This window comes from Bos indicus x Bos taurus, chromosome X (genome assembly GCF_003369695.1).
Source record: "Bos indicus x Bos taurus breed Angus x Brahman F1 hybrid chromosome X, Bos_hybrid_MaternalHap_v2.0, whole genome shotgun sequence".
Classification (NCBI taxonomy): domain Eukaryota; kingdom Metazoa; phylum Chordata; class Mammalia; order Artiodactyla; family Bovidae; genus Bos; species Bos indicus x Bos taurus.
The window spans coordinates 2,894,642-2,912,363 of NC_040105.1; the positions used below are offsets into that span (position 1 = coordinate 2,894,642).

Consider the following 17,722-nt stretch of genomic DNA (forward strand, 5'->3'; position numbering starts at 1 on the left):
AGGCAAGAATACTGAAGTTGGCTGCTATTTCCTTTTCCAGGGGATCTTCCCAACTCAAGGATGGCATCTGCACTCATCTCTTGAATTGGCAGGTGGATATTTTTTACCACTGGCACCATCTGGGAAGCCCAAAGAAGGCATAGGAAGTGTATGCATATATATATCAGTTCAGTTCAGTCACTCAGTCATGTCTGACTCTTTGCAACACCATGGACTGCAGCTAGCCAGGCTTCCCAGTCTTTCGCCATCTCCTGCAGTTTGCTAAAACTCATGTCCATCAAGTCAGTGTTGCCATTCAACCATCTCATCCTCTGTCATCCCCTTCTCCTGCCTTCAATCTTTCCAAGCATGAGCAACTTTTCCAACGAACCAGTTCTTCATATCAGGTGGCCAAATTATTAGAGTTTTCACCTTCAGTATCAATCATCCAGTGTATATTCAGAACTAATTTCCAATAGGACGGACTGGTTGGATCTCCTTGCAGTCCAAGGGACTCTTAAGCATCTTCTCCAGCACCGCAGTTCAAAAGCATCAATTCATTGTGCAGCCTTCTGTATGGTTCAACTCTCACATCCATACATGACCACTGGAAAAAACCACAGCTCTTAGTAGATGGACCTCTGCTGGCAAAGTAATGTCTCTGCTTTTCAATATGTTGTCTAGGTTGGTCACAGCTTTCTCTTCCAAAGAGCAAGCGTCTTTTAATTTCATGGCTGCAGTCACCATCTGCCGTGATTTTGGAGCCCAAGAAGATAAAGTCTCTCACTGTTTCCATTGCTTCCCCATCTATTTGCCACCAAGTGCTGGGACCAGATGCCATGATCTTAGTTTTTTGAAAGTTGAGTTTTAAGACAGCTTTTTCACTCTCCTCTTTCACCTTCATCAAGAGGCTCTTGAGTTTCTCTTTGCTTTCTCCCATAAGGGTGGTATCACCTGTATGCCTGAGATTACTGATATTTCTCCTGGCAATTGTGATTCCAGCTTGAGCTTCATCGAGCCCAGCATTTCACATAATGTATTCTGCATACAAGTTAAATAAACAGGATGACTATATACAGCCTTGAGGTACTCCTTTCCCGACTTGGAACCAGTCTGTTGTTCTATGTCCTGTTCTAACTGTTGCTTCTTGACCTGCATACAGATTTCTCAGGAGTCAGGTAAGGTGGTCTATATTTCCATCTCTTGTAGAATTTTCCAATTTTATTGTGATCCACATAGTCAGAGTTTTCCGTGTAGTCAATAAATCAGAAGTAGACGCTTTTGTGGATCTCTGCTGGTTTTTCTGATGATGCAATGGATGTTGGCAATTTGATGTCTTGTTCCTCTGCCTTTTCTCAATTCAGCTTGAACATCTACATAGGCATACACACACACACACATGTATCTATGTATATCCATACACAAATCAGTGGAATACTCGGCAGCCATAAAAATGTGAAGTTTAGAATAACATGGATGGACTTTGGGGGTATTATGCTAAGTCAAATAAGTCAGATGGAGAAAGACAAATACTGTCTAATATCATGGCAAATGACTGTGACAGCTCCTGACTCTCTGAATGATACCACGTTAAGTGTTCTTCTAACCTACAGACAAATAAGATGAAGAAAAAATAAAAGCATGGGTAGACAAAGGGTTGTATTCCACTTATGTGTGCAAAATAAAAAATAAAACAAACTCCTGAACATAACAGAAAAAGGAGCATACTCATGGATACAAGAACAAACTCGTGGTGACCGGTGGGGTGAAGGCAAGTGGTGGGTTAAGCCAGGAGTGGAATAAGAGGTACAAACGAGTATGTTACAATAAATAAAGCATAAGATATATTGTGCAACATAGGGAATAAAACAGCCTACAAGTTTATAACTTCAAAAAGAGCAATAACATTATGAATACCTATGTAGTATACCTGTAACAAAATATGTTGTACATCAACTATATTTCAATTTCAATATAAAAAAAAATACAGACCCCTCTGAGGAATGCCCTGATAACTTATTTCTGTTAGAGACAACACATATTTATCTTCTTAAACCAGACTGTGCCATATGAAGTTTTAGAAAATAAGCTTAAACAGACGTCTTCAATGTGAAAGAAAGAACACAAAGGTTAAGGATAGGTGTCTTGGACTGTATGAAGATAGACAAGAAAACAGATATCACTGTCCTGGAAATACCTCAAGTGTTCTCTGATTTCTTATTTACTCTGAAGACTTAATGTCCAGATCTACTGCCGCTTATCTAAAAATTAATAGCTTTATAAGAACCATATAATGCTAAAAGAAACTCGGCTGACAACCAGAATATCAGAAGATGACGTCTATGTAACCAGGGTTGTGTGACGAACCACTCTTTGATCATTACGTATTCTGCCAAGAGACATATCCTATAAAAAGTGCAACCAATTCACAACCTCTCCAACAGCTGGGACATCCTCAGCTTCTCTAGAAGAAGGACCACAAGAGTCCCAAGATGAAGGCTGTGTTCCTGACTCTCCTCTTTGGTCTGGTTTGTGCTGCCCAGGAAACTCCACCTGAGATAGACCCCTCAAAGGTACGCAGAATGAGGTCATCTCCTAGAAGGTCTTGCTTGTTTGAGTGTGTGTGTGTGTGTGTGTGTGTGTGTGTGCGCGCTTGTTTTTGTGTACATGTTAGAGATAAACTCATTTATATGTAGGATCAGATTGTATACATACCGTGGTCCATGGAACTACATGAGAAAAATACAACCCTTTCTCTATCTGCTCTTTTATTTTTTCTTCATCTTACTTGTCTATAGGTTAAAAAAAAATTAACCTGTTATCATTCAGAGAGTCATGATCTGTCATGAAAGCAAGGAGACTGCTGACTTTGGACATGGGGTCCAGGCTCCAATGTGCAGTAAGAGGTGTGGGTCATGGCTGCAAAATTGAGGGTGCAAACTCTCTTCACAGAATGGTGTCTTCAAGTGCTGGGAAATGGATGGCGAGCAAGGAATGTCTGGTCTGTTGGTTTTGCAGTGTTGATGGGACATGCCTGTTACTCACAGAAGTGGCAGAGAGACAAGAAGGATATGTTGATGAATTAAAATGTGAGTATTTCAGCTTTTCCGATGGGTTTTCTTCCCCAAACCATGGAACGTGTTCAGTTGGAAAGCCTCGGTTCCATCAAAGACAACTAGATGTCTGGATGAGAGGACTGTTTCCTCTACTCATTACCAATGCAACCTTGGAAAAGCCATTTAATTTTTCAATAATTGATTCTGTCCCACAACACCAGGATGAGGCCCATGGGTGGAATGTGAGCATTGATGGTCTCTGGGAAAAAGCCTCAGCACGGTGACTATACATGTTCCCTGGGTGTGGTGAAGTGCATAAATGTACTTAGGATTATAATGACTCTTTCAAAATTGTTTCTATCTTTTATTTCACCTACATGATCAAATTTGCTTAAATTGAAGAAATTCTTTAAATATTAAAAGTTCTTTATTAGTAAGTGTAGTAAATAGAACTGGAGAAGGCAGTGGCACCCCACTCCAGTACTCTTGCCTAGAAAATCCCATGGACAAGAGGAGCCTGGTGGGCTTCAGTCCATGGGGTCGCTAAGAGTCAAACATGACTGAGCAACTTCACTTTCACTTTTCACTTTCATGCATTATAGAAGGAAAGGGCAACCCACTCCAGTGTTCTTGCCTGGAGAATCCCAGGGATGGGGGAGCCTGGTGGGCTGCCGTCTATGGGGTCGCACAGAGTCGGCCACAACTGAAGCGACTTAGCAGCAGCAGCAGCAGCAGCAGCAGCAAGTAGAACATGATTAATTTCAAGCCCCAAAATGAGAACAGCTAAATCAAGAGCTCTGCAATGCAGGAGACCCATGTTGGATCCTGGGGTTGGGATGTACTCTGGAGAAGGACATGGCTACCCACTCTAGTATTCTTGGCTGGAGAATCCCATGGACAGAGGAGTCTGCTGAGTGATGGCACAAGGTCCGAAAACCGTACACACGACATCGATTTTCACTTCACTTCAAAATAAAAGCAAAAATTTCAAACTAATATTTACATACATTGAAAGTGACTATAGCAGGGACGTCTATCACCATAGTTTGAAATATCAAGAAATATTTCTCAAATATAATATCAGTACATAATTTGAAAGGGGCTCTAACATAGATTTCTATCTATGTAGTTGAAAATAACAGGAGACGATACTCAAATATTTATATCAACACTGTAACATTACATGAAGTGATCTAATATTCATGTATTTCATTTTCATTGAACACATATACAACAGAGCACTCTAATCTTGGTCTGATGGAACTGTTTTAACTTCAACCGTGGACATGCGGCCACAGGATCTAATCTGCAATCGTTAAGAGTATATATACCCAACATTAGGCAATAGGCTACCTGGTACCTCTTTTGTTACCTCTTGTGCTAGGAAATAACTCTATATTATGTAGTAACTTTCATTTTACTAAGATTCACTTAATTATTTAGAGTTCCATTCTAACCATGACTGTACTTGCAAGTTTGGTCTCAAAATTCCTGAAAATGTAACAGTCAGCTCTTGTGAGCTGGTATGAGATGGTTGAGGCTCAACACGTACTATAGTTGCAACAAGCAACTTTGCTATCGTTCACAGAATGCTCAGTTTAGAAGACTGGAAGTCTTAAGGATCTTCAGGAGAGGTGTGTGTGGAGAACGCTTTCCTACTTCACTAGCTGTCTAAAAGGTTCTAACAACACACCACTAGAACTGTCATCAAGACAGATGTTACCATCAGAGGGAAAACAGATGATAGAGAGCGTGTGAAGAATAAGACACGTTCCACTGAAAAGGAAAGAAGTTAATCATACTGCGCTTTCAGTTATATTTTTCTGTCATAGACGAGGGTACAAATACTTTCAAACTGATTCATGTATCGGACAACATGCTGGTAACTTACATTGAAAATGATGATGGATCAAAGAAAACAAAAATTACTGACGGTGTTGGTAAGTACTGGAGCTTATCCAGGACAGAGTAGAGGTGTTCGTATGATCAGTATTTTTATACTAAGGAGACAGGTACACACACCTTACAATAGGGGTTCACTGGTGGCTCAGATGGGAAAGAACCCACCTCCAAAGGGGGAGACCTGGAATTACCCCTGGGTTGGGAAGATCCCATGGAGGAGGGCTTAAACAACCCACTCTAGTATATTTTACCTGGAAAATCCCCTTGGACAGAGGAGCCTGATGGACTACAGTCCGTGTGGTAACAAAGAGCTGGACATGCTGAGCTGTGTGTTCATACAGAGAATTCACAGTTCACATGACCTGAGTGAGGGCTGCAGAAAGGGTGTGCTAGAAAAAATGAGGAAATGTATCCACTGGGGATTCTATCAGATGACTTTTTTTTTTTAATTACATACATTTATCCCAGAGAAATAATCCAAAATGGTCCATGGGTTTCTTTTCAAATATCATACAACCTACTTGCCAGGTACTAACCCAAAGTGAAGCAAGGTTTAAACTAAAGTTTAGCAAGCTCAGAGGTCCCAGCCATGACAGCATTCGTTTCCACCACATGTGTTTTTTTCTTTGCCACAATCATTAAAACACTTCCCAAGACCTGGACCCAGTGCTCTGCATGTGCCAGCAGATCATATTGAATCCTGCTGAGAAAGTGTGGTCAGCCATGTAAGTCAATCTGCCATCCGGCCAATGCCTTGGGTTCACTGACACATTCCTTTACCCTTTCTGATGTTATATCCTCATTGAAAGTGGGTGGGTGTTGTGTCTGGTCATTGAGGTTGACCAGCATGAGTTTTTCCTTCAGTAGCATGTGTGATGTTGTTACCAAAAGTAGGTTCCTGCTGCCCGCCCTTCAAAAGCCAAATAAGAAGCCAGCTTCATAGTAAGGAAAGTCTGCTTTGGTTCAGATGCTGATAACTGGGGAGATAGTGGACTTCTGTGCAAAGGCTGACTGCCCCACCCAATAATGGACACTCAGGGAGTTAAAGCTCTATAAACAAAGGGAGGCGGCTCCTTGCAGAAACAACAAGTCAGCTCCAACAGTCATTTTGAAATTGGTGATCAGTGGTCTGACCAGCGTCATCATGATTGTTTTAGGCACAGTTAATTGACAGTTCCAGGGTCGCTATAATCCCATTTCCTTGACATCAAATCTCTGAATCCTGGCAGCTTATGTCATGGCTACAGTTTGGTCATCCTGTAGTTAACCTGTCCACCAGTTGGGGGGGTTGGGGGGGAAGCAGTTCAGTGTCTATAAGACAGCTCGCAGGATATGACCCAGAACAGTATCTATTGTCCTTTGGGGAGGAACTACAGGTCCTTGTCTTTGCTTCATGACTACATAATTATTACTTGGTCTCTTCTGACTGTTTTGCTTTGCTTTTCCGCATCCTCATTTCTCTGATTAAACTTATTCTTTGACTTACATATTTCACAGATAAAAGGCAGGCCAAATACAGGGTGGGCAAGGAACACAGGGTCTCCTTCCGTCTCACTAAGATTAGTGTGGTTTTGAAACTTCCCCATATTTCCCACACCCATTCATTTCATAAGGATTCATGAAAACGCCAGGGATGGACTTCTAGAGTGTCAACAAAGTGGACAGGAAGAGATGGAGTTGGGAGGAATTCCGAGTCTCAGACCCGCCATAACCTTCTGTGATGTCCCATGAAAGACTGCATCTCATGGGGGGATATTTAAGGTCTCAGCTGAATGATTAGTAGTTAACTGAGTAATTCTCTGAACTGGAATGTGATAACGTATTAACTATGTGAACTCTACCCCAACGGACACATCTGAAGACCTATGTGCACACTCGGGCACGTCTGTAGAAAATTAACTGAAGAGCAGGGTTCAGATGATGATGGAGGGTAGTGATGCTGGTGAGGCTTACTGATCACTACAGGTAGGAGCCAGGTGACTCTCTACAACCCTTAACGGATTCTAATGCACACCAATTCTTCCCTGTCTGCTATGAAATGCAGGCAAATTAGACCGTTTCACTGAAGAAGAACTTCATGAGTATCAGGAGCTGAACAAGAAAGGGGGATTCCAACTGAAAATATAGATAATGTCATCGAAAAAGGTAAAGCCCCAGAAGACAACAGGTGTCTGAGATGAAAACATATGACTTGGACATTCAATTCAAATTTCCTATTAGCAGAGACATCTTTTATAAAAGCTGTTTTTAAATAATCCTTTGAAATGTAGGCATGTCAATCATCATTTTTCCCCTTACTGATTCTCTTTCACAGACAACTGTCCTCCATAAGAACAGCGAACACACACTTGGGTGAGTAGAAATACAACACTTACAACAGTTTTTTTTTTTTCTCAGTAGGTTAACAGTTTGGGGTTGGTGGGGTTTACTGCTTTAGGAATGGGATACGTACACAAAGCAATTTTACTCAGACATGAAAAAGAATGAAATAATCCATTTAAAGCAACATGGATAGATTTAGAGAAGCTCTTACTAAGTAAAGAAAGTCATAAAGAGAAAGGCAACTTCCATGTGGAATCTAAAATAAGATTCAAGTGAACCAGTAATAAAAGAGAAACAGACCATCAAACACAGATAATATTAATGGTTACCAACAGGGAAGCAGGAAAGGGGTGAATTAGGAGTTTGAGATGAGCAGATACACACTGAAATATATAAAATAAACAAGGAAGGCCAACTGGAGAGAACGGGGAACTATACTCAGTGTCTGCTAATAAATTTTAAGAACAAGAATGAAAAAAGGGATACATTTACCTACACACTCGATGGACGTGAGTCTGAGTGAACTCCAGGAGTTGGTGATGGACAGGGAGGCCTGGTGTGCTGCGATTCATGGGGTCGCAAAGAGTCAGACACGACTGAGCGACTGAACTGAACTGATATGTTACTGGAGGCTTCCCAGGTGACCCAGAGTTCCAGAATCTGCCTGCCAATGCAGGAGACACAGGAGGTGGGGGTTTATTCCTGGCTTGGGAAGATCTTTGGAGTAGGAAATGGTACCCCACATCAGTGTACTTGCCTGGAAAATCCAATGGACAGAGGAGTCTGGCAAGATACAGTCCACATGGTCACGGAAGAGAAAGACACGATATAGTGACAAAACAGCAAGAAATGCATAAATGAGTCACTTTGCTCCTGAATCCAACACAACATTGAACATCAACTACATTTCAGTTAATTCTAAAAAAGAATGGGATGACAAAACTCTTCACCTTGCCAAGCGTCAAAGGCTTGGGCTTCCTTAGTCTTTGGATTAGAATATTCTAAACACTGCCATCAGTCTAGAATCCAATGAGAGATGCTTTGAGGACAATGGAGGTGGTGTGAAGCCCTGAGCTGTAAGACACGATGATCGCTGGGGAATTCCACACTGAATGAGTGAGCTTGGAGCCACAACACATTCATGATGATAAATGAGACTACAGAAGAGGTAAGAGGCACAGGTCACACAGCGTATCATCTCCTACATCTCAGAGCTGTGAATACATAACTTAGTAACTCTCAGTATCCGACCTGATACTGGACTGCTCACAGCTAGCTTCACCAGGTGGTAATTCCATGGAACCCCCAGGGGTACACACACAGAGGAACTTCTCTGAAATGGGTCTCGTAGGAAAATTTCCCCACTGCTTCCATCAACAACTGCTTCTATCATGCTCCAGACAATATCATATTAATGCTAATCAGCTCAACAATGTTTTACCTTTTTTTCATGTTAAAAGAAAAAAACGAACCAAGAATAGAGCACCATCAAAGCACTAATGTGCCCCAATCATCGATATGAAGATGGTAGACCTTTTCCTCGAAATCATCATTTCTTCTCTCCCAGGAAATCATGACCCTGAACCCATGGCTGTCCAACTATGAATGTACTCTGGTCTTGCTAATGTTACTGGATTCCTGAACTGATAAATAAATTGATTAAAGCACTTACGTGTAGTGAACAAATGTTCTATACTTGCAAATTCTCAAAACATGTAAATTCAACCATGCAGAAAGTCAAGTGTCCAACGAAGGACGAAATAACTCTTTTTAGGATGCATGGTGTGAATCCTGCAAGTGTTTCTGTGAGATGAGAGAATAAACCACAGAAAGTAGTTTTATATGGTGAAATGAGGATCTGATCAGATGTCACATGAGAAATGGGATTGATCAGTCAGATGCCTTCAGACAAGGCAATGGCAACCCACTCCAGTAGTCTTGCCTGGAAAATCCCATGGACGGAGGAGCCTGGTAGGCTGCAGTCCATGGAGTCGCTAAGAGTCGGACACAACTGAGAGACTTCACTTTCATTTTTCACTTTCATGCATTGGAGAAGGAAATGGCAACCCACTCCAGTGTTCTTGCCTGGAGAATCCCAGGGACGGGGGAGCCTGGTGGGCTGCCGTCTATGGGGTCGCACAGAGTCAGACACGATGGAAGTGATTTAGTAGCAGCTATAGTCAGACACCTTAATCTGTGCTGTCCAAAGTGGAACCTGAAAACAACTCAACGATGGTGTCAAGCAGCGTTCATCTGCTGTGGGGTTGCAGGAGGTGGTAAGGATGGTGCAGAATGCAGGCTTACTTGGGGGCGCAGTGGTAAAAAATACACCTAGCGATGTAGGAGATGTAAGAGATGCAGGTTCGATCCCTGGGTCAAGAAGATGCCCTGGAGAAGGAAATGGAAACCCACTCCAGCATTCTTGCTTGGACAACCCCATGGACAGAGGAGCCTGGCAGGCTACAGTCCATGGAGTTGCAAGATCAGACACAATTTATCAACTGAGCACACACACACACACACCAGAAGTGAACAGTATTTACTAAAGAAAGAGCCCTGATGGTGTTTATAAAGCATGGGGTCTGGGGTGTCTGACTGGGGGGGGACTATTTTGCAGCTCAAACCCCAGAAGCAGAGGTCTTGCTGCTGATGCAGGTGCTGAAATACCTGCTGTTACTGCTACTGCTGCTAAGTTGCTTCAGTCATGTCCGACTCTGTGCGAAATACCTAAAGCTCTGCATAAAAGTTCCTCATCAGATACTTTTCAAAATAATAGTCATCAATTGGTGCCCACTGATGTGAATAAAGGAGCATCTAGGGTACCCCATGGGTCATGCCAGTTGACTATACAAGAGACCAGGAAAAATGTTTAAGGGAAATAGGAAAGATGAGGCAGCCCTAGAACACTAGGGCTCTGGAGAATTCTGGTAGGCTCCTGAGAATGTGGAAGGCTGGGTGCATCTGAAATGCGGTGGAAGACAGAATAGGGCACTGCTCATGAGCCCTGCCAGGACTCATTGTAAGCTACATGCATTTTGAATGAATATTAAAACCACACATGGCTCTCCAAGGAGGTCAAGGTATTTGTGTCCCCATGGAAAAATCTGAAGACCTGTGAGCACACTCAGGTACATCTGTGGAAGAGTACCTGGAGAGCAGGGTTTAGGTGATGGGGAGGGCAGTCGTGCTGCTGAGTCTTACTGGGCAGTATAGGTATGAGCCAGGTGACACTCTAACCTTTAAAGAATTCTAATGCACACCTCTTCTGCCCTGTTTGCTATGAAACCCAGGCAGAGGAGACAGCTTCACTCCAGAAGAACTTCAGAAGTATCAGGAAGTGAACACCGAAAGGGGGATTCCAAATGAAAATATAGAAAATGTCATCGAAACAGGTAAAGCCCCAGAGGACAACAGGTATCCGAAATGGAAACACATCACCAGGACATTCATATCAAATTTCCCTTTTCCCAGGGACATCTGTTACAAAAGCTGCTTTGAAATAATCCCTGGAAATAGAGGCATGCCAATGGTCATCTTTCCCCTTATTCATTCTCTTTCACAGACAATCGTCCTCCATGAGAACAGAGAACACCAGCTGGGTGAGTAGACACGTGACAAATGACAAGGCTGAGTTTCTTTTCTGTAGGTTACCATTTTGGTGTGCGGGGGAGGGTATTTTTAACTGCTTTAACAATGGGATACATACACGTCATATTGCCCAGTCATGAAAAAGAATGAAATAATGCCATTTGCAGCAACATGGATGTACCTAGAGATGCTCTTCCTGAGAGAAGGAAGTCGGAAAGAGAAACGCAAATATGTGCTATCACTTCTGTGTGGAGTCTCAAGTATGAGGCAAATGAACCATTAATAAGACAGAATCAGACTCTCAAACATAGATAAAATTAATGGTTACCAAAGGGGAAGCAGGCAAAGAGTAAAATAGGAGTTTGAGATGAGCAGATACCCAGTAAAATACATAAAATAAACTAAAAAGATCTACTGGATAGCACAGCAAACTACAGTCAATGTCTTGTAATAACTTAAAAGAAGAAGAATCTATAAAAAGGTATACATTTACCTACATATATAGATATATAAATGAGGGTTTCCAAGGTGACTCAGAGGTCGAGAAACTGCCTGCCAATGGAGGAAATGCAGGAGAGGCCGGTTCTATCCCTGGCTCAGGAAGACACCCCTTGGAGTAGGAAATGGAAACCCCATCCAGTATTCTTGCCTGGAAAATCCAATGAGCAGAGGACTCTGGCAAGATACAGTCCATAGGACACAAAGTTTGGGACACACTTTAGCGACTCAGCAACGACAAATGTATAAATGAATCACTTTCTTCTATACCTGCTGCTGCTGCTGCTGCTAAGTCAGTTCAGTCGTGTCTGACTCTGTGCGACCCCATAGACGGCAGCCCACCAGGCTCCCCTGTCCCTGGGATTCTCCAGGCAAGAACACTGGAGTGGGTTGCCATTTCCTTCTCCAATGCATGAAAGTGAAAACTGAAAGTGAAGTCGCTTAGTCGTGTCTGATCCTCAGCGACCCCATGGACTGCAGCCTTCCAGGCTCCTCCGTCCATGGGACTGACAGTAATACAACATTGCACATCAACTACATGTCAATAAAAATCAATATTAAACAAGAATGGGATGACAAAACATTCCACGTTGCCACCGGCCAAAAGCTCAGACTTCCTTAAGTATTTGGATTACATATCTAAAGACTGACATGGTCTAGACTCCACAGAAAGATGCTTTGAGGAGAAAGGAGGAGAGTGTGTGAAGCCCTGAGCTGTGAGTTATGATGATCGTTAGGGAATCCCACTGTCAATGAAGGACCTTGCAGCCACAACACACGCATGATGAAATATGAGCCTACAGAAAATGTAAGTGGCACATGTCACAGAGTTTACAATCTCCTACATTTCAGAGCTGTGAATGCATAATGTAGCACCTCTCCACAGAAGACCTGATACCGGGCCGCTCACAACTCATTTCACCAGGTGGTAATTCTACACAATCACACAGGGGCAAACACACACAGATGCACTTCTGTGGAACGAATCCTGTAGGAACATTTCTACACTGTTTCCATCAAAACCTGCTTTTCTTTTATAATTCCTCCTCTGGGCAATATCATATTAACCCTAGAAAGCTCAACAACCTTTCACTCTCCTTTCAGGCTTAAAGAAAAAAATGAAGTAAGAATATGAGCAGCATCGAAGCAGTAATGTGTCCCAATCATACATATGAAGCTAACAGACCTTTTCCTTGAAATCATCATTCCTTCTCTCCCAGGAAATCATGACCCAGAACCCATGGTTTTCCAACTATGCATGTCCTCTGTTCTTCCTGGTGTTACTGGATTCCTAACCTGATCAATAAATTCAGTAATGCATATATGTGTAGTGAACAAAATTCCACTGGCAAACGCACACAACATGTAAATTCAACCATGAAGAAAATCGAGTGTACAAAGGAGGAGATAATGCTGTTAGGACACATGATGTGAATCCAGCAAGGGTGTTTATGAGGAGAGAGAATCAACCTCAGATGGTACTTGTATATGGTGATATAAGGTTCCTGTGAGATGCCATGGGAGAGATGGAATTGGTTAGTCAGACAACTTCAAATAGAATCTGAAGCTGTCCTAAGTAACACCTGAAAAAAACTCAAGTATGGGATTAAGCAGCGTTCATCTGCTGCAGGGTTGCAGGGGGTGGTGACGATTTTGCAGCATGCAGTCTTCCAGGGGGTGCACTGGTAAAGAATACACCTACTAATGCAGGAGACACAGGGATGAAGCTTTGATCCCTAGGTCGAGAAGATGCCCCAGAGGAGGAAATGGAAACCCACTCCAGTGTTCTTGCCTGGTGAATCCCACAGACAGAGGAGCCTGGCGGGCTCCAGTCTACAGGGTCGCAAGAGTCAGACACAATTTATCAACTGAGCACAAACACACATACAACAAATGTGAATAGTCTTTACTAAAGAAAGAACCCTGATAGTGTTTACAAAGCACGAGCTCTTTGGTGTCCAACTTGGGGCTGGTACTTTGCAGCTCAAACTCCGGAAGCAGAGAATTTGATGCTGATGCAGGTGTAGAGCTACATAAAGCTCTGCATAAAAGTTCCTCATCAGACATTTTTCAAAGTAATAGTCATTGCTTGGTGCCAGGTGATGGGAATAAAGGAGCATTATGGGTACCGGATAGATCATGCAACTGGACAAGGCAAGAGACCAGGCAAAATGTTTAAGGAAGATGGGAGAGATGAGGCGGTCCTAGACCACTCAGGGGACCTTTGGTAAGCTCCTGAGCTTACTCCTTGGAAGGAAAGTTATGACCAACCTAGACAGCATATTAAAAAGCAGAGACATTTGACCCAGAGGGATGGTATGGGGAGGAAGGAGGGAGGGGAATTCAGGATGGGGAACAGGTGTACACCGATGGTGGATTCATGTTGACGTATGGCAAAACCAATACAATATTGTAAAGTAAAATAAATACATAAATAAACCCAACTGAAGGTCAAAAATAAATAAATAAAAAGCAGAGACATTAATTTGCCAACAAAGGTCTGTCTAGTCAAGGCTATGGTTTTTCCAGTGGTTATGTATGGATGTGAGAATTGGACAATAAAGAAAGCTTAGCACAGAAGAATTGATGCTTTCAAACTGTGGTGTTGGAGAAGACTCTTGAGAGTTCCTTGGACTGCAAGGAGATCCAACCAGTTCATCCTAAAGGAGATGAGTCCTTTGTGTTCACTGGAAGGACTGATGTTGAAGCTGAAACTCCAATACTTTGGCCACCTGACGTGAAGAGCTGACTCACTGGAAAACTCTGATGCTGGGAAAGATTGAGGGCAGAAGGAGAAGGGGACGACAGAGGATGAGATAGCTGGATGGCATCACCAACTCAATGGACATGGGTTTGGGTGGACTCCAGGACTTGGTGATGGACAGGGAGGCCTGGCATGCTGCAGTTCATGGGGTCACAAAGACTCGGACACAACTGAGAGACGGAAATGAACTGAACTGAACTGAGGATAAGGAAGGCTTGGTGCACCTGAAATGCTTCAGGAGTGACAGAAAGGACAGAATAGGGCACTGGTCACGTATGCCGCCAGGGCTCACTGTAAGCCAGATGCGCTCTGAATACATGTTACAACCAAACACTCATCTCCAAGATCAAGATATTTGTCTCCATTAACTCGAGTTGTGATCACTGCCTTGTGTGCTTAAGGGGCTGGCATAACTCAGTGAAGCTATGAGACTTTTCGTGTAGGGCCACCCAAGACAGATAGGTCATAGTGAAGAGTTCCAACAGAAGGTGATCCACTGGAGGAGCACGTGGCAAACCACTCCAGTATTCTCGCTGTGGGAACCCCATGAGCTGTATAAAATGGCAAACAGATATGACGATGGAAGTATGAGCCCCCCAGGTTGGAATGTGTCCGATATTGCTGCTTGGGAAGAGTGGAGGACAGCTACTAATAGCCCCAGAAAGAATGAAGCTATGCTCATGTAGGTGAGCACCCAAGGGTGCTGCCTAAAACAAGAAGGAAAGCAAAGAAACAAAACACTGACTTTCAGGTCCAGTGGTTCAGAATCCAGCAGCCAATGCAGGGGACACAGATTGAATCCCTGATCCAGAAAGATCCCACGTGCTGCACAGTAACTGGAGAACCATCAAAATGAGAAGCCCTCCAACTGCATGTCGAGAAAAGCAGAGCACAGCAACCAACACCCAGTGTGTGTGTTAAAATTTTAAAAAAATAACAAAAACTGAGCAGAAGTTATAACAAGTGTGACCACTCTGACACATCACAAAATAGTATTAAAAATTCTAACAGAAACAACTTCGGTTTGAGTCATGAAAGCAACCTTAGAAACAAGACAGGAAATATGAACCATTAAAACAATTATATGAAATATTATTTTCAAGTATCTATATCCAGTTAAAAATATATCAAATCCTGGGGAAGAGAGATCTATGACAAGTGTGTTGAGTTGAGTTGGTGTTAACATAGGAACTCTTAGAACTTTGCAGAGTGTTAAGAGAGCCGAGCGCCAAAGAATTGATGCTTTTGAACTGTGGTGTTGGACAAGACTCTTGAGAGTCCCTTGGACTGCAAGGAGATCCAGCCAGTCCTTTCTGAAGGATTCATGGGCTCGCAAAGAGTCGGACACGACTGAGCGACTGAACTGAACTGAACTAGAGGAGCAGGAAGGTAGAGACAAAGAATAAATATCACTGGTGATTTACGTAAGACACAAGTACACTAACACATCTGTCTGCTCACACATTACCCCGTGTGTGAGTGTGTGTCTGTGTGTGTATGAGATAAAAATATGTAAAAGTTCTACTCTAAGCGACTGACCAGGTATTTGTGCAATACTATTAGTCATTGTCACCATGCTGTTCGTTATATCTCTCTTTAAATCACACGACCTCCTTAGGTAATGATAGCTAAACAGAAAAACACATACAAAAAGACCAGTAACTTAAGTCACTTAAAGTCTTATGTTTGAAACCGAGTACCTGCTTATGTTGAGAACTCTGCTGCGGCTGCTGCTGCTGCTGCTAAGTTGCTTCAGTCGTGTCCAACTCTGTGTGACCCCATAGATGGCAGCCCACCAGGCTCCTCCATCCCTGGATTTCTCCAGGCAAGAACACTGGAGTGGGCTGCCATTTCCTTCTCCGCAGCCAGCATTTATTCAAGTATTATGTGTTTGGGCTCCGAAATGTAGCAAAACTAATGTCTTGCTCTTTCAGACACCCTCAGTAAAATGAAATATGCACTACTCTGGCTTCCCTGGTGGCTCAGCTGGTAAAGAGTCTGCCTGCAATGCAGGGGTCCTGGGTTAGATCCTTGGGTTGGGAAAATCCCATGGCGAAGGGAACAGTTACCCACTCCAGTATTCTGGCCTAGAGAATTCCAAGGACTGTATAGTCCATGGGGTCACAAAGAGTTGAATGTGACTGAATTACTTTCACTTTCAAAGATCCATAAATGGATGAGAAGTTTTATTTTCACAAGCTTATGAACCATGAAAGCTTTGCTTTTGAGACAAACTCCTTGAAGGCCACTCATGTGATCTTCATGTTCTAACTGTCTTTAGTAAGTAAGTGAAGTCGCTCAGTCGTGTCTGACTCTTTGTGACCCCATGGACTGTAGCCTACCAGGCTCCTGTGTCCATGGGATTTTCCAGGCAATGGTACTGGAGTGGATTGCCATTTCCTTCTCCAGCGGATCTTCCCAACCCAGGGATCGAACCCAGGTGTCCTGCATTGTAGACAGACACTTTACTGTTCTGTCTTTTAACACTGACCCCCAAAAATGAAGCAAGAATGGGGAAACACAAACAAATCTGCTCTGGGGGAGGGACGGGGATATAGAGACAAACAGATTTGGGATACAGATATAGGGGAAATTCAGAAGAAAATAATAATTTTATAGGGAAAACTATGGGAGAAATTGGAAATGCACATGTAAAAAGGATATCAAGAGCTCAACCCTTTCATTGCTCCATGTTTGACAATTTACACAGAGACTCATAGACCTACATTCAAGATCAAAAGCAAGAAGGACTCCAGAGGTGAAACCGAGAGGTGGATAAGCTGTGACTAGGATTATGTTGTTACTGATTAGAATATACACCAACTGGGATCCCACACTGGGAACAGAACGTGAATAACCATGCCTCAATCAAAGTATTTACATCTTTGAGGGATAAGCTTAAGGAAACACAAGAGAAGCCAGCAACGACAGGCAAAATCTATTGGCCTATCTCCATCTGAAAAGAGACCCACGTGCAGAATGTGTGCAAAAACATACTAACTTCATAGAAAACACACAAATAATTCACTCAGTGATGAACAAGTGACTTGCAGAGACACTTAACAGAGAAACTAGACAGACGGCAATTCCACCTCTTTATTCCTTCAGGAAATGGAAAGTACCACCGAAACTGGATACAATCACTCGTTATTATACTAATGAAATGAAGGCAGCTGACCACACGGAGTCCTGGCAAGGATGGAGCAATGGAAAGTCTCATCCCCTGTTGGCAGGAATCGAAAATCAGAAGGCACTGAGATTCAGCAGTTCCACACCCAAGTCTCTACCCACGAGATAAGATGGCCCAGTTCCTTACAAAGACTCATCTATGAACGTGTATCCATCAACACTGGAATGGATAAAAACGGGACATATCCTGATGATACTATACAGGGGCAATAGGAACAGAGTCTATAAAAATATATAGATGTTTATTCAAACAAATATGCTGAGGGAAAGAAGTCGGAAACACACACGAGGAAATGGAATTTGAGGTACAAAGTGCTATGCATAAAATAAATAATGGACAAAGATTATTTGAAAAATAAAGATTGTACAACACAGGGAACAAAAAAGCCAATATTTTTATAACTTCAAAAATGGAAATAAAATT

At 42.7% G+C, this 17,722-nt stretch overlaps 1 protein-coding gene across 1 annotated transcript in view; it reads left to right on the top strand.

The window, feature by feature from the left end:
* LOC113887524 (allergen Bos d 2-like) overlaps positions 1-10,866 on the top strand; it is a 36,929-nt gene extending 26,063 nt beyond the window's left edge. Inside the window, exons 3-5 of the mRNA XM_027534700.1 lie at positions 2,998-3,068; positions 4,868-4,979; positions 10,554-10,866. Coding sequence (XP_027390501.1) covers positions 2,998-3,068; positions 4,868-4,979; positions 10,554-10,866 — 496 coding nt within the window. The remainder of the gene's footprint in view (positions 1-2,997; positions 3,069-4,867; positions 4,980-10,553) is intronic.
* The last annotated feature ends 6,856 nt before the right edge of the window (positions 10,867-17,722 follow it).